Below are 25,979 nucleotides of genomic sequence, written 5' to 3' on the forward strand. Positions count from 1 at the left end.
GTGCTGCCTGAAATGAATACGTAAAGCAGCATGGTTTATCTTCACTCACTCTGTGACATGTGCTGCTAAGAGAAAACAGGTGACCGAGGAATGCGTTCTGAAATCCAAATGCAATACTGGAGCTCAAATGATTTGCTGCCAGTTAGGCAGAACTGCATTTTGAAAGATATATTTTATGCACTTATCTGATGTATATATGTAGGTCTTTCGTGTCTTGTCTGTCCCCCCTTTCTTATTCTGTCTCTCTTTCATGGACACACAAATTATACAAGTTAATTTACTTATAAGAATGACATTTTAATGCTTAAATTGTACATGTTAAAATAAAGAGGGACAGACAGACACTGGGACACAAAGACACTACAGAGTGAAGCTTATTTGAATGCTGCTCTAGATAAAGATATCAGATGAATGCCCAAAATGTAAATGTAGCAGGGACATGCTGTCAGAAACATGCACACACACACACACACACGCACGCACAATACATAATAAAGTAATAGAGTTAGGTGTAGATTTCCAGTGTCAGTATATGATCTTCATGCCTGAGCTCTTCAGACACACCAGTTGGATATATTTAGAGTCCCTAGCTGGTGTATCCATGCTACAAGGCAGACCACAATCATTCACAACACCGGAAGGGCCAGCACTTGTCTGAGATCAGTGAAGAGGACAGTGCATGTGTGTCAACTGGACAAGAGTCAGAGGTCAGGGCCACTCATTTCAAAAGTATATGCTGTAAACTCAGGAGTTTTAAATAGAAGATTGTCCTATAGACTTATACTATATGACTTTTACTACAAGAGTTTTGTGACTTTTATGGCTGACAATTAAAAAACTACTTTCATTAATATATTTCTGAAGGAGTAAGGTCTTACGGGTATGGCTAGGTCTAACAGTGGGTCAAACAGTGTTATCGTACACTTAAAAATGGTGTGATGTTGCTCAGTGATGGACTAACCAAATATTCACCAGAACGTCTTCCCTGTTTCCCACTATTGAAGAAATGTAACAAACAGTAATATCACAACAGACACCTACTGAGAATGTTGTTGAGCAGCCATCTTAAATCCCATTGAATTGAAATAGTTCCTGTGGGCCAGTGGGACTAGGCCACTCAGAAGTGGAAATGGCAGGAGTTTGGTGTGCCCTTCGGCTTTGCCTGGCCTCTCCTCATTGAGGTGTTCTCTCCCATTTTCCTTGTTGAGTGAATGCAGTGATATATATACTTAAGCTTAATTATTTGCCTACACATTTTTCTAAACCAATAATAGCAATAGTAATACTATATACACCCTGGCCAGGTTGGTTATTCAATATCTTTTAATGACTTTAGGAAACAAATATTTTGCAATAAAGCATTACAGGTTGACTAACACGAGTGTGGCAAAGCAGCACCATCTAGTGGCAAATATCGAACATCCATATATATATATATATATATATATATATATATATATATATGTGTGTGTGTGTGTGTGTGTGTGTGTGTGTGTGTGTGTGTGTGTGTATATATATGCGCCCTCCGCGCGCACTCGGCTGTATCTTGCACGTGCACCTATAGGTGTCCTTATTTGCGCCGTTTCTGCTTCAGTTATAATGAGCAGTGTCCGTGCATTAAATTGTTCCATTAGAGACCATAAAGTTATATTTGTCATATTATCCATGGATTATGCCAAAGAGAACGTTGGGTTGTTTTCACCGGAAATCCCGCCTCATATCTCCAACAGATCAACTGCGCCCCCTGGCGGGCATTTACAGCTTTATCTTTACAGTTGTGCACATTAAACTGTGCAATGTTTGCGAATCTGCAGTGTGGGGCCGATGCTCTTTGACTGCTCAGGTGTTTTGGCTAAAATAAATTCAGATAAGTGTGTATTATCTAAACTAAATTAATAAAAATACAAAACATATCTAGAGCATCTGAGAAAAAAAACTAAATTCATGTCAATATGATTTTAATGATTTTGTTTCACTTTTAAAAGAATTGACAAACATACATGTTTTAAGTAGTGAAACGACCACAGTACAATAAAGGTAACATGTCCACTTATCCAGGTCAAGAGTAGCAGTGATACAGTGGTGTCTTTGCACAGCATATCCAGCTCTCATATCCAAACTGACCTGAAGTCTGAATTATTTCTGTGTTATACGAAATAGTATAAAAGGGATTGCTAAATGCAGCACCAATGCAGGACATTTATACATTAAAAATGTAAGCTGACAGTCCAATTCAATTATGAGCTAAGGGTGTCATTTTCCATGGACATGAGTGCTCATAACTCAAACTTCATAAAGAAACAGATAGGGCTTGTGTTTTGTTGTTTTGTGTAATTTAGTAGATTAACAATAAATTATCGTGTCATGCAAAATTACTTTCATTTTACCTTATTTGGTTTTTGAAAGCCAAGCCATGTGATCATTACTAAAATGCAGTATCATACCATTTAGGTTAAACGTTAAAACAGATGCAGCAGCTAGAATATACAACACAGGTTTCAGAATTGTGATCTCCTTTCAGTTTCTACGGGAGCTTTCAAATGATCGGTGCATTACTGCCACCAATAGGACAAGTATACACATCTGGAAAAATCGAATTTCTATATCTAACCAGCACAAGCCTTTATCGGCTTCATTGTTTTAGCTTTAGCAGTAAAATATAAACCCATGCATGTATTTATACCCAAAGCTCCTTTCCGCGGGGCGGGCAAAGAGCTCGTGCTCCAACCACTCGCCCCGGTGCTGTCACGTGCCTCCGGGTGGCCAATGGTGAGCCGCAGATTAACCAGTTTGCCGCACCCAAGTGGGATGATGGTGGATGGGCGGAGCGACGCAGCGACGACCAGCGCAGAGACATAAACCCACTCTGAAATCACCAGGGTCGGGGATAAAAATAGTGTAAAACCGCCGTCCCGCTTTCACCGACATTGTTTATATTTCATCACTTCACATCAAAGAGAGGGTAAGCGCAGAAATAATCGATACGTTTTGCAGTTCAGCGGTAGTGTTTGTCCTTTACAACATGACCCATGTGGGGGGGTTTAAATGTTTGCTCCAGTGTTTGTCGTTGTGTTTCAGTGTGGCGAGCTCTCTCACTGTTTTGCTAATATGTTGCCTTTGAGTCTGCAGAGAGGTGGCGGTGCATGTTTTTTATACTGTAAAACGAGTACTTCTGCGTTTTAGTGAGAATAAATGAATTCCGCCTCCGCTCAGACGGTTTCCTGTGTTGGATAACAACAGCCCAGAGCCAAATACGTGTTTTGACCCAAGTATCGTTAGCCTGCTGCCCGCGCAGGCCTGTGGTTGCACTATTATGCATTTCACATGCGCACAGTTACAGTAGCTATTTAATATGGACTCTTGTGCTGCTCAGATCGATAACGTAAAGGTTTCCTTATGTAGTGTTTCTGTAATGGGTAGGTCTGTTTTCTAGTCTGGGCGTGAAGCAGTGAAAATCAGGCTGCATTCAGTTGTTTGGTGCTGGAGCAGTTTCCTGTTGGTCAGATGGCACTGTGTCCTTAATAATAACTGTGCACATTCATTTTTCCACACTGCATCAGATGGAGTACTTTATTAATTGTGTTGTAACAGTAGCCAAGTCATATCACGTGAAATGCATTAAACAAAACATGCTATAGAAACCAAAAATTATAACTAGGGAAGGAGGTAAAACTTGGCCCATACCACTCCAAATATACAGTATACGATGACAGTGCATGCCAGGTAATATACACTAGTAGTGCAAAAATGCAATTAAGCTATATCATAAGTGGATTGACCCAAAATCAAAATTCATTCATCGAGGAAAAAATTCCAAATATTTGCTGCTTCAAGCTTGTCAGATGTGAGAATTTGCTGCTTTTCTCTGTTTTATATGATTTCAAATTGATTATCTAAAAGTTTTGGGGCGTTGATCGGACAAAACAAGCAATTTGACGATGTCACCTTGGGCTCTGGGAACTTGTGATGGCCATTTTTCACTACTTTCTGACATTTTATAGACTTAAATATTAATAGAGTAGTCGAAAAAATAATTTAAAGATGAATATATACTGAAAATTATTATTTGCAGCTAGACACCTAATTGTCTAGTTCTATAAGAGTGTAAGTAGGAGGATTGAGAGGTAATGATAACCTGAGAGTTTGTATCATGCTGTGCAAGGTTTGTAAGGGTTTAATGTGCCTTATTGTTTGACGCTTAGCTGTTTGATTTTAGGCCCAAACTGGAGAACATAACCACTAAGTTGTTGCTGTATCTGGCTTCTTTCTAAAGTCCACTGTGAAGCCCCCCCCAATACTGTATGAGGATGAACAAAGCCAAACTGCCAAGATAAATTGTGTGTGTGGGTGTGTTAAGGGATGGTAACTCCCTGGATTTGGTAATTCTGTTAGAATGAGTGAAATTCCCAAAGGAGGGAGCTTAGCTCTGTCAATCTGGCTCCATGTTGCCACCCTCCAACACATTTCACTACTACACACACTCACTCTAGATACGGAGCTCTGTGTTTGTTTTACTCCCACTGCCCACACCCACACCCTTGACTGCAGTGCAGCTATAAATGTGTTCCTCATTTCAAGTCCGTTCTCTCTATTTCACTCTTTCTTTCCTTCCTCCCCATATGTGATCATTTAGCACGGTTTCAGGACACTTCTTTTCAAGTTAGAGATGCATGATGTCATTCTTGAACTTTCATTCACACCAGAGGTCACCAAAGAGCGTGTCAATATATGTAGCTATGTTTGGGTCAAGTATCTAGCCAGCAAAATGCTATACAGATGATAGTACAGGCCAGAGTGTAAGACTAGGGAAACTGTACAGGGAGGGGTGTGTTGTTTCAGAGAGCAATCTTCCGTCACTCTGTCCCATATGACATGCGACAACCAGATAAACCCCAAGCCACGGTACTCACATGCTAACACAACGCAGCGTCTGGCCTGGCCGTGGTAGTCAGCAACAGATAATACCTTTCCCATGCAGATAGTCCCTCTAATGGTGAAGCTTACACACCGTACATTTTTTAAAAAGCATGTTGCTTTTTGTGAGGAGCTATTTTTCTTGTCTCTCAAATGAAACTTGAATGTGTCTCTCGGCTCTAATCCATCTGATGGTCATTCATTTAGTGATGGTTAGAAAATTCAATAGAATTAGCTTTCTTTAAACCTGCAATAAGTGATTTTTTTTGGCCACTCTGGGGCAGCGGAAACAAGTTATGAGCACATCATCAACATATCACCTTTTTAGTTGATATAATAAACTTGTTGGCAAACAAGTTGCTTATTTACGAATCCAGCAGTTACTGAGCAACTTTATCATTCATTTGTAGTCGTGTTTCTTGCAATCTGGCACATTCATTGTTGCCTCTTCATTTTGTTGAACACTGTATTTTTGTTTGTCTGCTGTTTAGCTCATGTTGTAAATAACACTACGACTTCGCTTTGTATATGTCAATTACCAGTCATAGTAGTTCAAGGTCTGTAACACACACACACACACACACACACACACACACACACTCTAAAGAGCAGTTGCTAGTGGATTCTTCGTCCCCAATAATGACAGGCATCCAACTCAGAAATATAAAGAGCCTTGTCTGAGTTCTTCTCTTGAATGTCTGTCTGTCTGAAAACTGCTTCAAACACTGACTGTACACACACACACACACACACACACACACACACACTCTTAACCAGAAAAGTCAGCGAGACTTAGAGGCCATCCTTTTAGTTTTTACATTTTTTTTTAACACCACAATGATCTTTTCCACTGGCGATTGTTTGATTGGCATATTTTTGGAACAAACTGAATGGGTCCTTTTTCTGATTGCTTTCTTTTTTCAGAGAGCTTAGTCATGCTGAAAAGATGCTTTTAGTCCAAGCTTCCGTCTCTCAAAAGAGAATTATGATAACATTGAGATATGTATAATGTACGCCCGGCACTTTAAAGTTTAGAAAAAAGCCTGCCACCATGGGAGAGCAGAGAGCCTGGTGCTCCTCTTTATATAGTGTCTCTACCTTTTTCTCTTCCCATCATTGGCTCTATGGAGAATGGAAACATCTGTATTGAGTGGTGGCATAGCAAGTTCAAAACATCAGTTAAGTCAATCATCGAGAGGAAATTCGATTCCTTGTTTAGTGCAACAGCATCGTATTCAATTTCCTTTTTGGGTATGCAGGTAGACATAGTCCTGGTAGGCACATACTTCAAATTCTGGGTTTAAGATTAGGAGGAGCCTTTTGCCTGGAAAAGTAGACTTTTCTGCTACGTTTGAGCAACATGATGATACATACCGTAAAATGACATATGTAAATGTGTCTTCCGCAATTAGCAGGATTGCTTTATGGCAATCCGATTTTTGCATCAATGTGGTGAAATACCTTGATTTGTCAGGTAATTAATACACTGCATTAGTCAAAACAGACATTCAACTGTGATTGTTGTCATGCTAGCAGCAAGGCTTGGAGGCAGTGTCTGTTGGTCCGCCACTTTGGTCCAGAATGAAATATCTCAACAACTTTTGGTTGGATTAAGATGTAATTTAGTTGTTCACATGAAAAGTGACTGATTGTGAACAACCAAAGTGAAATAATTGTCAAGAATGATAGAGAAGTTCAAACTCTTACTTTCTCACCTCCGCACAGCTGACCAATCACTGCATGAATGTGGGTTTGAATGTTGTATTGTCGATTTCGGAGAGTTACAGAAATATTTGGATACAGCCCCCCCAATCCAATGTCTGTAAGCTATTCAACCATCCGACAAGCACTTCTGAAGAAGTATACTGGCAGCTTTAGTCTTGTTTTTATCCATCCAAACAGTTTCTTAATTGAAGTTCCAGAAAATGTAATATACCATAAAATATAAATTGATATCACAATACAGTATTAGATATATTGTGATAGAGGATTTTATTCTTATCCCCCATTACTACTTTCTAGTATAAATCAGAACATTTCCTTACACTATGACACATTCTGTACATTATAGGATTAAAGCCACATACAGAAGTGAAATCTATTTCACAAATCAAATCTCCTCTAATTTCTCACTCAATAGCAGGTGGCATATACTGTACTGTATGAATGTGATGTTTGAGTCATCATCACAACATTTTCATGTTGCTTGGAGACAAGAAAACCCTTGGATGCATAGAGTCCAAGGGTGTTCCACATCTACAGGGAAAATGGAGGAAGAAATAGCAGCTTTTGGTATGCATAAGAATTTTTATGTTCTGCGTATCAGTGGCCCTCAGTACATAAGAGAAGATAAAAGAGTCTGACACTTGCCATCAGCCAGAGCTGGCTAACTCAGTCATTGTGTCTCCTGTATGCAAATGACAAAGATGATTTTTTTATTTTTTTATTTTTTTTATTTAGGTAGTTAGGTTTCTGTCCTAATCTGTGATTGCAATATGCAACTCCGTCTTTACATGGTCACCTCACAACTGGATTTGTTTAAACATATTTTATTATTTTGTATCTCTGGAGAAGCTGAATCCTCTTATGCCCTTTCTCCCAAACCTGCAGGGCTCTGAACACTGGTCAGGTCAGACAAAACAGTAGCAGGACCAGATACTGATAGTCATGCTGCTGTAAATTCTCCAACATTTGCAGGGTGGTGCATGAGTTGCAGCTTTAGGCACACCCATGGTTTCACTCAATGAGGACAGGGTACTTTCCAATACAGATAATTTAATGGGTGCGGTTATGGAAGCCAGGGTGAATCTCCCTTTAGGGAGACAGGCCATCACAAGATGTTCCTTTTGTACCATTACTGCATTTTGTTAATGTTCAGTTGATTCTATCTGTCCTAAAAAAGGTTCAGGTGGAAGAGATGCGCACTTTCTGGTTGTCATGACTTGTCCCAACATAGTATGGCAGTGACTCCACCCTTCACCGATGCCCAGTGATAGGTGCTTCTGATGCACAGTGGCATTTCCAAACAGAGTGGAGTTTTTGGTTAACATCTTAATACAGAACAAGTGCATTTACAAAACATTAAAACATCTTAGTTTCCCTGCACATTAGTCTCATTCCATGTGTTATGATTATAACCAGGTCACATAATTCCTATGAGACTGTTGGTGTAATCTTGGGAACTCACATGATTTTATTTTATTATATTAGTTAAATGCTTCTTCAAAAAAAAAAATATAGTATTTGATTCCCAACTTGACTTCATCTTAATCTAAAACAAATGGGCTATTTTTAATTCAGTGTATACCTAAATGCACGTACAGTTCTGACTGAATAAGACACTGATTCCATGACATGTTTTGAATTGAATGTAAAATGAGTAACACGTTAGTTTGAAGGTTTGCGCCTTGTGACACTGACTGGCTTGCAGCACGATGTTGGCCTACAGCTGTTCTTACATAATAGTAATCTTTAAAGGCTGTCCCGTGTTTCCATGGTAATGTGTTTGGTTTCTATAGTGATTGCACTCTTAACGAGTGGAGGCTAGCCGAGCCCCTGCACCTACATATGAAGAGAGATGTGAAGTAGGGGGGTCTGGCGAGGCGGGGGTGCATGTGGTTGTGAGATGACAACAGTCTGCACATAGATGGAGAAAGCTTCCTGCATCTGCAGCCATTGTTATTGCTACATTGTCCACAAGAAATAAACAACTTTAGGATCTGGAAATTTGTTTTAGCATAGTTTACACCATAGAAAACGATGCTCTAGAGATGTTAATGCTGGGGTGTTGTCTAGTATTGCACAGCTGGAGTGATTCAGTTAACATGAGGCAAGGCAGAGTGCAGCAGGAAATGAGGTTACTCAAACAAATGCTCCTTGAGATGGCAGTGGAAGTGATCTGATTTTAACTCCATTACTAATATTTGTTAAAGCACAATAAGGCATAATGTATTCCCTTTTTAACCTCTCCTTGCTTTGTTTACTCTGACATTGAGGTGGTTATACTGGCAGAGAACAGAAAACAGGAGAATATTTGAAAGCTACAGAGAAGATTTCTGCATATCATCAGATATCCTCCTCCTCACTCCAGCAGCTCCTCTTTTATCTTTCTCCATCCTGCAGTCTTTAGGAAGATCACACAGAGATGCACTGCTATAGGTGCAGCCACTTCAAAAATGCCAAAGCGCCAGCTGGTGTGCCTTAGGAGCGTCCCTGTGTGCGCCCCTGCTCTGTAGCTCTCTCACAGTCCAACAGCTTACTCGCTAGCTAGCTAGTTAGCCTATTTATTGGCATAGTAAACGGCATTATACTCACCAGAGAGATTCACCTGGCTGCTCAAGCAACAGAAAGAGGGTGGTAAAGCAGTAAATCCCGCCTCTTGCTTGATTTGATTGGCTACCTGGGCCAAGTTTGACCCCTCCTCTGTTGCTCTTCCTGAGGGTTCTTTCATTTTTTTTTTCTTTTGTTAAAAGGTTTTTTTTGGGGAGTTCTTCCTCATTCGAATCGAAGGTCTAAGGACAGAGGGTGTTGAATGCTGTACAGATTGTAAAGCCCCCTGAGCCAAATTGTGATTTGTGATATTGGGCTATATAAATAAAATTGACTTGACTTGACCCTGTATTTGCAGGTGTTAGCAGATTTTGTGGTAGTGTGCACTGCAGTGTTGGACTGATGGCAGCCTCGAGACAATCTGGATCCTATTACACAGTTGCAGTGCTTTAGTACATAGAGATGAGTTATTGTGAGTAAAATTAGCATTGATATCAAGCCTAAATTCTGGTTTTAGTGCTAAAATAATTTCCTGTGCTCTTCATGAAACTTAAGTAGGTCAGTATACCTCCAAATGTTTTGTATGCTTTTGGCAACATTAGCAGCTGTAATGGGCATCTCCAAAAATGTTACATCCTATGTAAAACCCAGAAGCTCTTCAACAACTTAAGACACTGTCTAGCTGCCTGGTGCTTAAAATAAGTGCCAGTAATATTAATCATGGCAGAATTTGTATATGCAAAGACTGGGATTGGGTGGAAAACCAGATTTATCAAACATTGTATTTTCTGGTCATGACATGAATTTAGATTTTTTTCCAGTGAAATGTCAACAGATAAGGGTTCTGTGGCCTTTTTGTGTTTATCGTTACAGAACTGGATACATTAGTGAAAATGCTGACCACTCTGTTTTCACCTCTCAGATGGATCTCTGAACAAGCATATTCTCCTCTCTAAACAAAAAAGGTCAATAGGAAGAATAGCATGAATGTTTAATCCTTTAGGGTTTTGCCACTTTTTTTTTTGGTTGTGCCGTTGTCAGCAGACATGTTTGATTTGTTTTGTTGCTGCAAGCAATGAACACCAACATGAACAACAGACAGCAAATGCAGCATAAACAAGTCAGACCAAAGGGAATGAGATCAGACTCGCCGTCTAGAAGCATTAAGACCATCTTCCTGTAAACCAGGCTGAAATGGGCCAGTCTCGGAAGGGCTGCAGAGACTATTGTCTTGTACCCTTCCTTGAAATATTAGACATACTAATTCCATCTGTATCTCTTGAAGTGTCTTGAAGTGGCAGGATTGTGATTTGCATCACACTGTTGTTGCTAATTTTCCGGCATCAAACTAATCTCAGATGATTTTTGCAATACATGGAGATACATTTGTATTAATAACAGGCCAGAGACTGGGACTCTCTTTCTCCCTAATGAGTATTTGGCACCAGACCTAATTGCTGATGTCCTTATTCTTCTGTCAATAACTGATGTCCTAATCACACGAGTGAGACAGAAAAACAGTCTCACTCGTGTGAGAGTTTTCCTTGCTGAATGTTTGCAGAGATAGTAAGCAGCTTGTTATTTTCTCATATTATTTCTTTTGTAATTGGAATTTTAAGACAGTATTTATGAATAAAGGAAAACTGCAGAGAAGAGACAGCAAAGAGGAGAATGTGAAAGGAATCGGTTTTAGGAAATTGTGGGCGAATGTTACAAAGGCATGGGTCTCACTCTCAACCCCAACTACCTCCTTCTTGGGCACTGGTGAGATAGCCACAGCTAGCCTTGGCTAAAGCTGTATTTACTTACTTTCCCCCCTAGCTGTTTCTTGTAATTGAAATATACTGTATCAATGATGATGAATTAATATCTTGACAATTTAGTTTGTTATCCCACATAAAAAAGATAGTAATTCATTCATTTCATTTCCCTTCATTTAATGTGTCTGAGGTGAAAATGGACAAAACATTGTTGGCCTAGAATTAGCCAAACAGCATGAACACACAAAAACCTTGTTTGGAAAATGTTGGGTTTGATGTTGTGGAAAATCTAAGAACACCAATAAAAGCGGACAGAAACGGAGAGAGGCTCTGTCAGCTCTCAGTGTGATACTGGATGCTTTGGGTTTGGTCTGCAGTTGTCATGGCAGTTTTGGCTGAAGATTTGTATTGATGCAAACTAATGGCCTGCATCAGTTTCTGCCAAAGCACCCCCTATTACCCATGCATGCTAGCACACAGACATTTTCCTATGCTTGTAAGTCTGTGTGTGTCCTTCAGAGTTAGGGCTTGAGTAGTCTGTGCTGTGACAGACAGGCGGAGACTATTTATCCTCACATACACTCAGCCTGGATGGACATGGATCTATAGGAAATCTGTCTCTCTGTTCTCTTTATGTCTCTAAATCCCCCTCTGTTGCTGTCAGTTGAGCTAAATGTTGGTTATTAATTCCCAAACATACAGTGTACAGTAATAATTATGTCCACAACATACATTAGAAATTCTTGAGTGATAACTAATTCTTTTCAAGCTGAATGGTAAGTGACCTTTGGCTATATTTCCAGTTTTTGTTTTACTTTCCTTTGCCCAGCCTTTGACAGCTGAGTGGTGTTGTGATTCCAGGAAACACATTGTGGAAATCAATGAAAGTCCTTCTGAGCTGGGATGAGTGGTCACATGATCGTGACAGGAAGTAGGGGAGAATGTGGTATTTGTGATTGTGAAACACAAAATACAGTGTCTTGAACATTAAATATATTAAAATACATAAAACATATGCTAAAGCCCACCACACAAGCTCACACAAAACAATGTACATCAGTGAAAGCATAATATAAAACCTGGTGTTCTTTCAGCCATCATCCCACCCCACAGACACTTAGTTTTGATCATTATTAACAGTTATGTTGTGTAACTAATCAAGCCAACTATTTTACGTTTACTTCTAAGCCAGAACATATCATTCATCTGAAAAAGGAGGGTCAGAAGTCTTTATCCTTTGTCCTATATGACCTCACACAGATACCTAAACACAAACAGTATGATTGTGACAAATGGGGTAGGATTACTGTACTTAAATGTAGAAACCGATGTATGGGGAAGTGATGGGTTTTATCCATTCCTTTTTAACTGATAGAAAAGTTAAAGGTTATATCCGTCACTACCTCTGCAGGAGGCCAGGCCAGGATGAACGGCGAGTCAGGTGCTGGTGTGGTGACGGCCCCCCCTCCCACCACAGCCCCCCACAAGGAGCGGTACTTCGACCGAGTGGATGAGAGCAGTCCGGAGTACCAGAGGGAGAGAAACATGGCACCCGACCTGCGGCAGGACTTCAACATGATGGAGCAGAGGAAGAGGGTCTCCATGATACTACAGAGCCCGGTCAGTGGAACAGACTTATTAAATCATTCATATAGTCATATTCAGTAGCATACATTACATTTGCTGTACATTCACTACATTAACTGACAAAATACTGTGGTCACAGTTGATAAGTGCACACTGCCATAACCAGCATTTTAAAATGTGAATAGGCTCCTTTAGTGTAAAGGCAGCAGTGTGCTCATCATCACATGATGGATCCAGTTTATTCCTCATCAACAGCTTGTCTGTGACCAGCTGAATACACAGGGCAGAGAACCGCACTGTTTAAAGGCCTATTGTATGTATGAAAAGCACTGATGTATTCAAGACCTGAATCAACACCTCTCTAAAACAGTTTCAACAAAAACTGAGCATTATAACCTTCATGAAGGTAGGATCTATTGCAGGACTGTTGTATTAGATTACATTAGTTTTAGCTATGTGTACCTAATAAACTGGCAACAGTGTGTGTACTTGGCTAATGTGTGTATTTGTGTAGTTATGCCTGCCTGTCTGCCACTAAGTTTGTCAGTTACATTATTGCTTTATAAGACACCTTCAAATCAATATATACGTACGTGCAACTTCAATACTCAGCAACATAACACACTGAGTAATAAAAGGAGATATGTGATGGGATACCTGTCTCAAGCAAATTCTAAGTACATTTTTATACCATAGTGTACCATATACCCTAACGTCTTAACCTCAACCACGCCTTCTCTATCTGTCTTTTACCTCTTTATGCCCTTTTCTGTTTTCTTTTTGGGTCATCGTTTTTTGCGCTTACATTTTTGTGCGTTTCTGTCTGCATTCAGGCCTTCTGTGATGAGCTCGAGACAATGATCCAGGATCAGCTGAAGAAGGGGAAGACGCCCACTAGCCTTTTGGCTCTGCAGCAGATCGCAGACTTCATGACCACCAGCATGCCTTCCATGTATCCTGCTGCACCACAAGGAGGCATGGCAGCGCTCAACATGAGTAAGCAGAGAAGAGAATGAGTGTGTGTGACTTTTTGACCTCAGCCCTGCTATGTCTGTGCTCACAATGAGTAATGCAGCATACGCCAAAGTTAATTTCCGGACAAAGAGTCCTGTTGGATTTTAGTAGGCAGACTCCATCTAATTGTTATTATCTGTAAGTGAGGTTTTTTCTTTCCTGCTAGCAAGGGATCAGGAATGGTTCTTATTTTTTTCTGTACAGATTGATGTAAGCAACCCCTGTCTTTCTGTCTGACCCCATCTCTTCCTCTCAGGTTTGGGTATGGTGACTCCAGTGAATGATCTGCGTGGCTCAGACTCTATTTCCTATGACAAGGGTGAGAAGCTGCTTCGCTGCAAGCTGGCTGCCTTTTATCGGCTCGCTGACTTGTTTGGCTGGTCCGAGCTCATCTACAACCACCTCACAGTAAGATTCTTTCTTTATTGTACTACCGACCATGTTGACTGAATTTGTCATCCAGCAGTTCAGTCACGATATAATTCACAATAGGGCTTTAGTATTCCCATCATTTTTTAAATTTGTTCCACTAAAGCAGAGGTTTTCAAGATGTAATCTTGACTAATATCCATTTAATTTCATACATTCCTAAATCATTCTTTATGGGCTTTAAGTAAATGCTTTTGTACCTAGCAACTGCCTTTATTATTCATTGGCTCAACTCAACTGGAGCCAATTTCCATGTAACACTATAATATGATGTTTTCTGGTCTTTTAGGTCAGGGTGAATTCAGACGACGAGCGCTTCCTAGTTGTCCCGTTTGGGCTCCTGTACAGTGAAGTCACTGCCTCCAGTCTGGTGAGAAACTGTGCTGATCTCTCTGATGTCTTTTCTTGTGTTAGATTAGTTTACTTCTCATGTGAATACGTTGAAACAAGTCAGTACTTGTCTGCTCGAGATTCATAACTAAAGGCATTAAACTTGAACCTGTTGCTTTGAGTGACCCCTTGTTGTCTGCTCTGCTCTCCAGGTGAAGATAAACCTTCAAGGTGAGATAGTGGACCGAGGCAGCACCAATCTCGGGGTCAACCAGGCCGGCTTCACTCTCCACTCTGCCATCTACGCTGCACGGCCCGATGTCAAGTGTATCGTACACGTACACACACCTGCAGGTGCTGCGGTAAGGGACAGTGTATACAAAGTAATTATACCCAATACAAACGCAGACATGGACACATTATAGTCTTATAGCATATGTTGTTTTTTGTTTGGTTGCAGGTGTCAGCCATGAAATGCGGCCTGTTGCCCATCTCACCTGAGGCACTGTCCCTGGGTGAGGTGGCATATCATGACTACCACGGCATACTGGTGGATGAGGAAGAAAGTACTCTCATACAGAGGAACCTCGGGCCTAACAGCAAGGTAACAGCAGAGTGTGTGTCTGTGTGTATGTGAAAATGAGAAATATTGCTTCCGCAGCTAAGGAAGTGTCCATTTGAAATTTGATAGTTTCATTATAAAACCAGCTTTTCATTAACTAGCCCAATAGCAGAGATTGTATGTGGTTTTTCTTTGCCAAGTTTTAATTTTTCCTCCGTCCCAGGTGCTCATCCTGAGGAACCATGGCTTGGTGTCTGTAGGCGAAACAGTGGAGGAAGCTTTCTATTACATCCACAATCTGGTCACTGCCTGTGAGATCCAGGTAGGACACACACTGAGCTCTGTAAAGGATGTTCCCTCTGAAATATCACTTGGCAAGAGCGACTAGCACATGGGCATTTATTTATGTCAAATAATTGTAGAAAATCCTTATAAAAGGATTATCACTTTGCTATCATTGTGGTATGATGTATAAAACGGTGTATTTTCATTTCAGTTTATATTTGACACCATATGTTTGTCTGCATTTTTCATAACAATATATTTGTATAATTTATATATGTTCATCTTTCTGTTCATCTTTCTTCGTGTGTGTGTGTGTGTTGGATGTTTTTGTGTCTGTATTTGTCGACATTTTATTTTCTTTCTGTATTCTGGATCCTGTCTGTGGTTTGTCTGTCTGTTTCCCTCCCCCAATTTCTTTCAGGTGCGAACACTGGCCAGCGCTGGAGGGCCAGATAATCTGGTGATGCTGGACCCGGGGAAATACAAGGCACGCCCACGGGTCCCGGAGCCAGCTGGCGACGGGTCCTCTACGTACCCCAAGTGGCTAGTCGGGGAGCAGGAGTTTGAGGCTCTCATGAGAATGCTCGACAATTTGGTAATTACAAAGAAAAGAGAAAAGCCTTAAACTTCTGCAGGGGAGTGGCAGTATATTATTACCTCTACTGATGACTAGACACCCACAATAAATTCAAAAACATGAATTCTTCCAAATTGCTCAATTTATTCAACAAGTACAATCTGGTTTGATCTGTGTTTACCCCACTATTAGCAGCGTGCATATTTCTTGCTTCTTGGGAGTCGTATTTGACTTATGTGTATTTTCTCAAACAGTGGGTCATTCCTCATAGAAATTTTTAAAAATGACATTTTTTAAACTTTAAATTTTTTAAACAATGTGTCTTTCCAGAATAATATCTGGATTACTCAGGATAATCTACAGACCTTGTTGTGTACAGATACCAGGGTCAAAATAGCTCCCAATGACATGTTGCCATGATGGTCTCTTTTGATTTTGAGACATTGTTTTAAAGAATAATTTTTAGTGTGCCATTTTAAAATATTTTGAACACTTGGAGGAAGTGGCAAAAGTCTCTGTTGTGGAGATCTAAAAAAACCAATGAAAATAAGAGCTAAACTATTTGCATGGTTACATGTGTTTTTGTTTTTTTTTGGATTTTGGATAAACTGGCTGTTTAAGTTCTGGAACCCTGGCTACTGGATGAATTTCTTCCCACTTCTCCACTCTGTATGACCCTTTTACATGGTTAAAAGCTCAATTAAAAACACTGATTTTACAAGTGTAGGCTTTAAAGCAAGACTATGCAATGCAGCAATCTATCTAAAGCTTTTTAACATTAGCCACCATAAGCTGCTGGTAATACCAGACCAAAAGGCTGTAGCAGTAAAACCCCTGTGTGTATTGAATTGAACAAGGGTGTGATTTATTGCAGGTAAATTAAATGTTTCGTTTGTGAGAAGCAGAATGTGTTCTTTCTTCTTTCAAAACAAAGTCATAGTTACATAGTCTTTCTTTAAACATTGATAGATAGTTACTGTGTTAGCTATTTGCTAACCCCTGTTGTTGTTTGTCTTCCTGTTTCCCAGGGCTACAGGACGGGCTACCCTTACCGCTGCCCGGCATTGCGAGACAAAGCTAAAAAGTACAGTGACGTGGAGATCGCTCCCTCTGCCCACGGTGGTTACTCATATGGGGAGGACAGTGATTCAGGTGCTCGCTCCCCGCTGAAACACAGCTTCCAGCGCGGCCAGCGTGACAAGACCCGCTGGCTCAATGCCGGCGGCCGGCCTGATGAGCCCTGCGAGGACGGGCCCGATGGCAGCAGCCCCAAGTCGAAGCCTAAGGTGTGGACGAACATAACACACGATCACGTCAAACCCTTGCTGCAGTCTCTCTCGTCTGGTGTCTGCGTGCCAAGCTGTATAACCAACTGCTTGGTCTGTGCCTACCTTATTGTTCATAGTATAGATTTTACAGCTACCTTGTTGGTGGAAACAGGTAGGTGGTCGGCATCCTGAGGTTCTGGGGACAGTGAGGAGTAAAAGAATAGTACAAATCTCCGATCATCTTTTATTGAGCCTTTTGAACTGCTAGGCTAAAATTCGAAGTCAGTATAATACTACTTTTCACTACTTTTTTAGGCTCACTCACTCTGTAATTTCAGATGTCCTATTAACCCACCTTTCTAATGCAGTAAACTCTGCACTGTTATCATAGCTGTAACTATTTGTTGACCCTCTTTGCTCTTTTTCCCTTCTGGTCTCCTAATGCTTCATGATGCCAGGCCAGCTGCCCACAGCATGTCCCACTGCATGTGTAGTAGTGAAATGCATTGTTGGTGTTGATGTTTTTCCCAGAGGAGCGAGCAGCAGGGGTGTGGCATGAGTCCTCAAGTGGGCAGGTGAATGTGGCAAGGCACAGTGACTTTACTGCTAACCACACTATTGCTCACCGCACCCTGTACTACACACTCTTTGGTTTTTGTCTTAGCATCTTGAAGTTAGCTTTATTAACTTTGTTGCTCAAACATGATTCAGTTAAAAGGGTAAAGAAAAAGCAAGTACAGTGAGATTTGAGGCTATATCAACAAAAAACTGTGAGTTTGCTCTGTGGGATAAGATTTACATTGCCTGCATAAAAGAGGGAGGTGGCATGTCTCTTACTGAAAATCTTTAATTACCAGAATAATGCCAGATACATTATAGACATTTGATGTAAAAAAAAAAAAAAAAAGTATAATATAATAAAATATAATAAAAATGTATAATATATATATAAAAATGTGTATAATATATATATATATATATATATATATATATATATATATATATATAAACAAAGCAAACTTTCCTTGGCTAAAGAGTTATGCTGGCTGCTTTTCTGATTGTTATTATTCTCAAACACCTTCAACGTTTCCTCTATTATTTCTATTCTCTCTAGCTTCTGGTTTCAGTTTATTCTGAAAATTATTTTGAACACCTCAAGGCCTGCATGAGTGGATTTGTTTGAAAAAAAAAAAACAACAACAAAAAAGCCATGGAATTTGACCTGACTTTTGAATCAATTATCTCCTGTTGGGAAAGTAGGAAATGTTGTGTTGTGAGACTCTTTCTCAGTGAGTATATCGTGTTTACATGTTCATCTCATACTCAACCAACCCAACCCAGCTACTTCCATCCCGAAACCCCTCCTCATCGAGCCCCTGGTTTGGCAACTAACCAGCCAAGCTTAAAGTAAACGCAGGAATGAAGTCATGAGCTTATGCTTTCCACTATGAATTACATGCCTAGTTTAAAAAGGTTCAACAAAATATTTTGCATGAAAGCTGAAGATTTGATTTGTATATTCACCTGCTACTCATCCAGTTTGGTGCAAGATATGGGTACAGACTTTTTTTCCTTCAATCATGCTGAGCATTACCAGGTTTACAAACACATTGTGAATTGGTATTTTTTTCACATTAAGAGGAAAATGTTAGATAACAAGACAAAAGGTTTCATCCTCTGCAGGAAAGATACACGCTTGTCTTAGTTTGTCACGTTGTGATAATGGCTTTGTTTGTCCCAACGTGGGCGAGCGAGTGTCCTCGGGTGTGTTTCTCTCTTATCTCTGTCGTCCTTGTTGTTGTGTATCAGCCTGGGAAATGACTTTGGTGATGCCAGCTCACCCCTCACTGCCACTCTCGCTTCGTAAGCCAGACTCATCATCTCAGTCACCCGCCCAGCCATCCCTCACTCTCCCTCACCTCTTGCCACCACCCACCCCTCACTTCTCCCTCCCTTACCCCTTCACCTTTTTTCTCATTCTGTGATGTCTTCAGTTGATCTTCAGTGTCCTCCTTCTGTTTGTTTTTCATTCAAATGGTACATCAATGATGATGACAAATGGATTTTAGTAGTAGAAAAATACACTGTTCATGCACAAGGTCTTTTCATCAGTTTCTGACTGAGCATCACCAACACGGATCATCTCAGAAGTATTAAGCCAAAAAGGGCTTATAACCATCAGAAGGATTTTAAAACAGTGTTTCCTCTCTGTGTGGGATCCTAAAATGTGTCACACAAGCTTTACTTCTCAGCAGCTTAAAAAAATCATGGACTCCTTCTCATATCCAATATGCTCATGAAACATTCTGCAGCTCCTTTGCACAAAAAAATTCACTAAGAGATGTCAGACAGCAAGTGAAAGCACCATTTTTAAACATCTGTTTTTGTTTAACTGTCAGTGTCAACTTTGATTTCACTTCTCACTGGCAGCAGCCTTGTGCAGGTTCAACTCGGAGTTTCTAGGGTTTTAGCATCGAGCCTTATGAACGAACGGAAAAAATTCAGTTACAGAATACCACCATTAGCTATTTTGTCTGAAACGATCTGTAAGAATATAATACTATTACGGATATAAACGAGTTTTCTAGAATTTCGTGACAAATTCCCTGACATTTCAGCTCTATGTAACATTTTTTCAGTAAAAATCATGCACAAAAAATAGGATCCATCATGTATCAGGAGAGCCCTAAGGCTCTCTATTTAGATAATTTAGTCCCTGCTCCCGTTGGTGTGAACCCCACTGCACAAATCAGACGCGCTAGACTGAATTAGATGATGTCATCCCACATAACATGGGAAAATAAAGTCTAATATCATGGGTTGATAAGTAAGCATCAGTGAGATAATGTAGGTAATGATACGGCCCCATACTCAATTTATATAAGTATAAATTAATCTCGCTCGTGTTATGTACCTCATCATCATTGGTTCACTTTCAAACCTTTTAACAGCCATCCAACTTTGTCCATTTAAGTTAAGCATGATTCGTGTATTGTGAAGCCTGCATAGTATTTTGTCTATATCTATTTTTGTGCCTGGGTTTTCATGTCATTCAGTATATCAGATCTTAGTTGTTTTTTAACACTTCATGTGGTATTTACAGTGGACAAAGGAAGATGGACTCCGCCAGGCTGCCGTAGCCAATCAGTTCATCCCAATGAACACCAACCCAAAAGATGTCCTGGAAATGAGGAATAAGGTATCACATTTTTCTCCTTTTACTTTTGTGACCATCTAAGGCTCCTGATGCTCTGTATGTTTATCATTCTTTTATGAATTAAAATTATGTTGTTTGTAGATCCGGGAGCAGAACCTGCAGGACATAAAGACAGCAGGGCCCCAGTCTCAGGTTCTGTGTGCTGGCACCATGGTAGATCGCTCCTTTAACCAGGTCAGTCTGTGAACTCTGCACATAAAAACCTTGCTGCCACAGCTATCCTGACCTGGAGATGAATATGTGTCTCATTCTGATGAAATACTTGAGTTTTTGTATTTTGGTCTCTTTTATTCAATTTAAATACTTTTGAAAATAAAACAAAAAATCCCATAATATATTCTGTCCCGGTCTGGAGTCACATCTTAAAGCAAAATGTTGCAAAGTGTGAATATTGTGTGTGAAGTTGTCCTGGACACTAAGCTTTAATTACAGAAATTGGTTGCAGTAAAAACCCATTCATTGTAATCTGATCTGACATCAGTTTCTGAAGGAGCAACTTCACCACTAATAACAGAGTGCAAAACATGTCCTCCATGTTGTGTCCCAGAGCATGGGGTGACTTTGTAACTCTCACATTATTCTTTGACCACAGAGATTGTCAATCTGGCAGGTAAGTAGTGTTTGGGAGAGGTAACCTCACTCTGCTCTCCAAACCTGCCAGCTCAGGTTGTGTCCATATTCATACATTGTTTTTTCCCTGCATTTCTTAGTGGTTTTTATTTATTTTGCCTTCTCTTTTCGGTAATTCAGAGTTGAGGCTGTTATCTGTCTCAGCACTTTCAGGCTAGTCATTTTGGTCTCTTGCAATGTTAAGAAATTCCCCACTACAGTCTAATATACTTAGGTTTAATTTCTGTGCATGCACTCTTTTTCCCCTTTTGAGAAGTAAAAATGAAAAATTGCAGTTTGCATGGACAAAAACACCACGAAATTAAAACGCAGCTGCTATTTATTTTTAAAGTGCGTTAACCAAGTTTTAGGGGTACCTAAAACTTTACCCAGCATGTCAGTAGTAAGAACAAGAGAGTCCTTGATGTGTTGTTATTGTGTTAAGTCTGAGATTATATGAACCACATACTGTATAGCACCTGCCTGTGTGGATAGTTTGTCTTCACAACGCATGATCTTGGCTATTTGTTCCATCACTGCTATGCTTTTCACGGCCCCACGTCTCTTTCCAGCACCACCTCTCTTTGCATGCATTTCCAGTGTGTGTGTGTGTGTGTGTGTGTGTGTGTGTGTGTTGCAAAGATGGAAAGTAACTAATCAAAGACAAATGGAAACCCTGATTTTAATGCAGTGTGAGATGCAACTACTTAAAAAAAAAAAAAGGGCAGAATTACAGATACACCTGCAGATGTTTTTTTGTTTTTTTTAATGACCAGGAGGACTTATTCACTTTGAGCCTCTGTTCTGAAAGGCTATCTCTTAAAATGAGGCTCTTCAAACGTTACATTTAGGAGATTCTTAAGTGTATACTCTCATTGTTATGGTCAGGTTGATAAATTGGCCCTTTCACAGTGACCATAAATATGTTACCCAAAGTAGCTATTTTTGTACTTTTTACTTACAGTATTCAACACAAGTAGCGTCACATATTCTTGAGGATTACTTAAATAGTATTTTTACTTGAGTGAGATATTGCAGTACTCTTTCCACTTTTTGTGTGTGTGAAAGGTGGTATGTTCACGAATGTCTGCACACATTCACGCCTGCCTGACAGACTGCTGATTTGAATGTGCTGGTGTTTTTTAAGAGCTGGGTTGTGCCCCCCCTCACTGGGTTTACTATTGCAGGACGCCCCTCTGTCTGACTGTACAGACACTATTGATGGCCTTGATGTGTCCGAGGGGTCCTATAGTCCTGCTAAATCAATTAGAAAGGTACTTGCACCTGTACTTCACATCATCCTCCAGTCATTCCTCTGAGCCTGCAGATAGGCACTTGATATCTGGGCCAGTATAGATGAGGTGAATAATAATGCTAGAATGAGGCCATTTTCTCTCTTATGTTAGTATGTTCATGTGACCTACAGTAGTATTTTCTACATGTTTGTGCACTCTAGAGCCAGAGAATTGGATACAGTGGAGTTGATGTTTTTTGTGCCAGTTAGGATCCTTAAGGTGGAAGATTGATGTCATGAGTCTGTCTGCAGGAGAGATTTTCACCACTGTTTCAAAACATATTGTTGCAAGTTGAAGTGGGCAGTAAAGAGGGCAGGTATTAGATCCAGTGATGGTGGTGTTTGCTGCATGTATTGTACAGAATTTTCCTTGAAAGTAAGTAAGGCTAAAACTGTTAAAACTAATATTTTTGGTTTAAAGAACACAACTATTGCTATTTGTTAGTGTACTCCAGTCATGCTTTTTTTTTTTTGCTTGACCGTGATTAATTCCTGTGCACCTGGTGATATACTGTTGGCTTGAACTCTTTCTCAAATCTGTCAGTGCTTGGCTTTTATGTAGCAGTGTTATTGTATGGAATGAAAAAGGAAAAATCCTGCTCTTTCCTAATATAATTAAAGTAACCATTTATTTTACATCACAACGTGTGCTTCCTGAATTTTCAAATGGCCTGTTAGCTCTAACTTGTGCTATGAAGATACATTTATTCATCTATGGCTGATACTTCTGCTCATGCTACATAATTATGTGTGTACACTGCCTCCAATCTGATAATCCTGTTCAAGTTTTTAAACTGAGATTTTCTGCAAGCATTTGACACTAGAGCTGCTTTTCAATATATAGATCCTTCATGTGTAACCTGCAGTAACTTGTTGTTTATCACCGTGATGTCTCATCTCATTCTGCCTTACTTATGTGTGTCCTGAAGGGGGAGCTAGTGACTGCGTCCAAGGCCATCATCGAAAAGGAGTACCAGCCTAAGGTTATTGTCAGCAAGCAGGGTCCCAACCCCTTCACCAAACTCACCGACCAGGAGCTAGAGGAGTACCGCAAGGAGGTGGAGCAGAAACAGAAAGGGCCTGAAGGTAAAGCTAAAGAGTAGAGAATTAATCTCAGTATAATGTGGAAGAAAAAAAACATACTTTCCACACCCCCTCTACCTCTTTGTATTGGCATTTCTCTTATTTTTTGGTATTCTGTTATGGATGAAATGATATTCTCAACTGGTAATTTGTCTGCTTACCACAGTGGTCAGCTCACATGGTGTTTTTAACAAGTTTCAGGAATAGACATTGACAAGGTTACACTGTCTGTCAAAATGGCAGGTGAAACTTTTATTTCTTGGCCATGGGTTGTGGTTATATTCCACTCTGATTTGATAATGATACATGTACATAATGACTAGTGTAGGTAGCATTTATATCAATTCAGATGAGAGTTTAATTACTTCAAATTTTAATCCTTCTCAGGGTAAAATTGCATTGCCTGACCAACAGGGAAGTGCGTTGTGTAATTCACAGCTTCCTCCTTCTGTAGTGACTCTTCTTTGACCTCCCTCAAGAAAAGAAAATTACACTGAGAGAAACAATAATGTCACTTAGATCTACACCGAAGCGAGTAGAGCTCACCTGAGTTGTTGTGTGTTGATGTTCACTTAAATCTGATGTTGTGTTTTCTGTTTCTAGTTATCTGCAGCTATTTTAAACATATATTAATAAAATTAGAAGATTTTTTCTTTTTTAAATATTCATGAGAATCATGAAAAAACCTAATGAACTTAAGATTGGCCAAACTGTGATGTTATCTCTCCACACACACATACACAATTCACAGTGCAGGGACGGGACGATAGTAGGGAGGGATCAGCCTCCAGCGTACCCTGTCCTGAGTCTGAAACGCTACAGAGGGGTCAAGCCTTTGTCTCCACACCTCCACAGTCTGCAACTGACTCACCCAGCTTAGAGAAAGCCCCACCTGCAACTGCCACACAAGCCTCTGAGCAGGGCTCTTCTTCCCTCGGCCTCTCGAGTGGCGCTGAACCAGCTCAGGGCGAAGCAGACTCTGCAGAGGCAGTTGTGGATGATGTTTTTTCGACTGCAGAAGAGGTTCTTTCAGCTCCAGATTCCCCACAAAAGGAGTTCCACTGCGCGGTGGTGCGAGCCCTCTGCAAGGAGCCGTCAGTGGTAGAGGCAGCTAAGACAGATCAGGCTCCAGGTACACCAGATGAAGCGGAGTCGTGCCTAAAATCTGGCCTTCTGCTTCCCTCCTCCCCTGCTCAGCCTTGGCCCGTCTCACTACATACCGCTGCACTGGGAGTATGGGAATCCTTGCCTGCTGTGTCCTCTCCTTTTTCTGGGGGTTTGGAGTCTGCTGCCACTGTTTTACCATGCGCAAGCATCCTCCCTACCCACAGTTCAATCTTCGAAGCCTTTGCTTGATTATTTTTTCCCCCCCATCCCCTCTCTCTGATGTCTTGTCCTAAGGCATCAGAGTTCTGGCAGATCAGATACCTTTCTGCAGTTTGATTGGACGAGGAGCTGAGTAGAGAGGATGTGAGGAGTAAAAGCAAGCTCATTTTGAGATTTAAAACCACCCGCTCTCTTTGAGGGAGCTCTCTCCTCAGGTCTAAAAGTGCTTTTGCAGTGGAGTGTTGTGCTAACCTTTTGAGGAAGCAGAGTCTGAGCTCAGTCATCCAATCAGAGCATCCCATATGATGACATGAATAATGGTGTCCACCCTCTCTTCCTGCTAACCTGTCCTGGACATATCTCTGTTGGTGTTTACTCTCCCTCCTGTGCCTCTGACTGATTTCCAGTAAAACTAATGGTAGATTAGGGTTGTTTTGCTCTTTGAGATATTTTAAGGTAGATTTTACTGGGATTCGTTTGAAAGCTTTTGCAGTGTCCTCCTGATTAAGGCGTCTTCCCTAGTTTGGTTCTTTGTGTTGTCCTCCCTTTTCTTTGTGTTGCGATGTTGTTGGTGTTGACATTTTAAGATACTTTGAAACTAAATGTGGGGTTCAATCAAAATGTTAACCTATAAATCATTTAAATGCTCATTTATTTATTTTTTCATTTCTGCTGATTTTCATTCAGACCTAGAGGAGCTAGTAGAACGTGAGGAGGAGCCCAAAGGCCAGAAACCCACCAACACACCACCCAGCACCCCAATCAGAGCAGAAGAAGGTAGGTTGACCTGACATACTTGATATACCCTGCCCGCCTGGTTCAGCATGGGTTTCTCCAGTCCTGGGCTGGGTTTTTGAGCTTTTCTAGGGTCTACAGAGGGAATGCTGAGGCCTCCCGCCCGTCCACCTGCCTGTCTGTCTTGGGATCTGTTCATGTTGTGGTCTTTAATAATACTACTATGGGTACTGTTGTGTTTTCTGTAATAACAGGCCAAGAGGTTTTGATTATTTAATTAGGTTTACGCTAAGAGAGATGGGAAATTACAGGTGCAGATAAGGATTTAATACACAGTCTCCAAACGTAATGTCAGGAAATAGTTTGGAAAGACAGTGAGTGATATACAGAATAGAAAAGATATGATATATTGGAAAAATAAGTATTTGTAGCATTGCGCCCCAGTGCAGATGTCTGTCTATTTTTGTTCTTTTATATTTATTTTTTCTCCCTCTTGGTCTTTATTACTATTGGATTACACCTATGTGAACTGTATAATCCATAATGATACCAGAACTGGCCTAAAAAAAACACCAGGAAGTTATAATCTTAGTTACCTTTTATTAAACAATAATTGGCATTATTCCAGTCATACACTTAAAGTTTCTTCTTATAGTCAGCAAACTGTTATAGTCAGCATGATGGGGGAAGGGCATGAGTAGCTTTGATCGCAGGTGTAAT

General features: G+C 40.4%; 1 protein-coding gene across 34 annotated transcripts in view; it reads left to right on the forward strand.

The window, feature by feature from the left end:
• The first annotated feature begins 2,803 nt into the window (after positions 1–2,803).
• add1 (adducin 1 (alpha)) overlaps positions 2,804–25,979 on the forward strand; it is a 28,776-nt gene continuing 5,600 nt past the window's right edge. For 15 of the 34 annotated variants that reach the window (XR_006375630.1, XR_006375631.1, XR_006375627.1 and 12 more), the window contains exons 1-17: positions 2,804–2,962; positions 12,355–12,563; positions 13,364–13,526; positions 13,801–13,952; positions 14,263–14,343; positions 14,516–14,665; positions 14,764–14,907; positions 15,089–15,187; positions 15,572–15,745; positions 16,756–17,106; positions 20,099–20,194; positions 20,294–20,386; positions 20,805–20,822; positions 22,009–22,095; positions 23,045–23,201; positions 23,950–24,330; positions 25,212–25,301. Coding sequence is in view for 27 of the 34 variants with exons in the window: in XM_044175510.1 (XP_044031445.1) it covers positions 12,369–12,563; positions 13,364–13,526; positions 13,801–13,952; positions 14,263–14,343; positions 14,516–14,665; positions 14,764–14,907; positions 15,089–15,187; positions 15,572–15,745; positions 16,756–17,106; positions 20,099–20,194; positions 20,294–20,386; positions 20,805–20,822; positions 22,009–22,095; positions 23,045–23,201; positions 23,950–24,330; positions 25,212–25,301 (2,431 nt within the window). In the remaining 7 variants the exon portion in view is untranslated. The remainder of the gene's footprint in view (positions 2,963–12,354; positions 12,564–13,363; positions 13,527–13,800; positions 13,953–14,262; positions 14,344–14,515; positions 14,666–14,763; positions 14,908–15,088; positions 15,188–15,571; positions 15,746–16,755; positions 17,107–20,098; positions 20,195–20,293; positions 20,387–20,804; positions 20,823–22,008; positions 22,096–23,044; positions 23,202–23,949; positions 24,331–25,211; positions 25,302–25,979) is intronic. The other 19 variants (XR_006375633.1, XR_006375632.1, XM_044175527.1 and 16 more) reach the window with 9 other exon arrangements.

Source organism: Siniperca chuatsi, linkage group LG18 (genome assembly GCF_020085105.1).
Source record: "Siniperca chuatsi isolate FFG_IHB_CAS linkage group LG18, ASM2008510v1, whole genome shotgun sequence".
NCBI lineage: Eukaryota > Metazoa > Chordata > Actinopteri > Centrarchiformes > Sinipercidae > Siniperca > Siniperca chuatsi.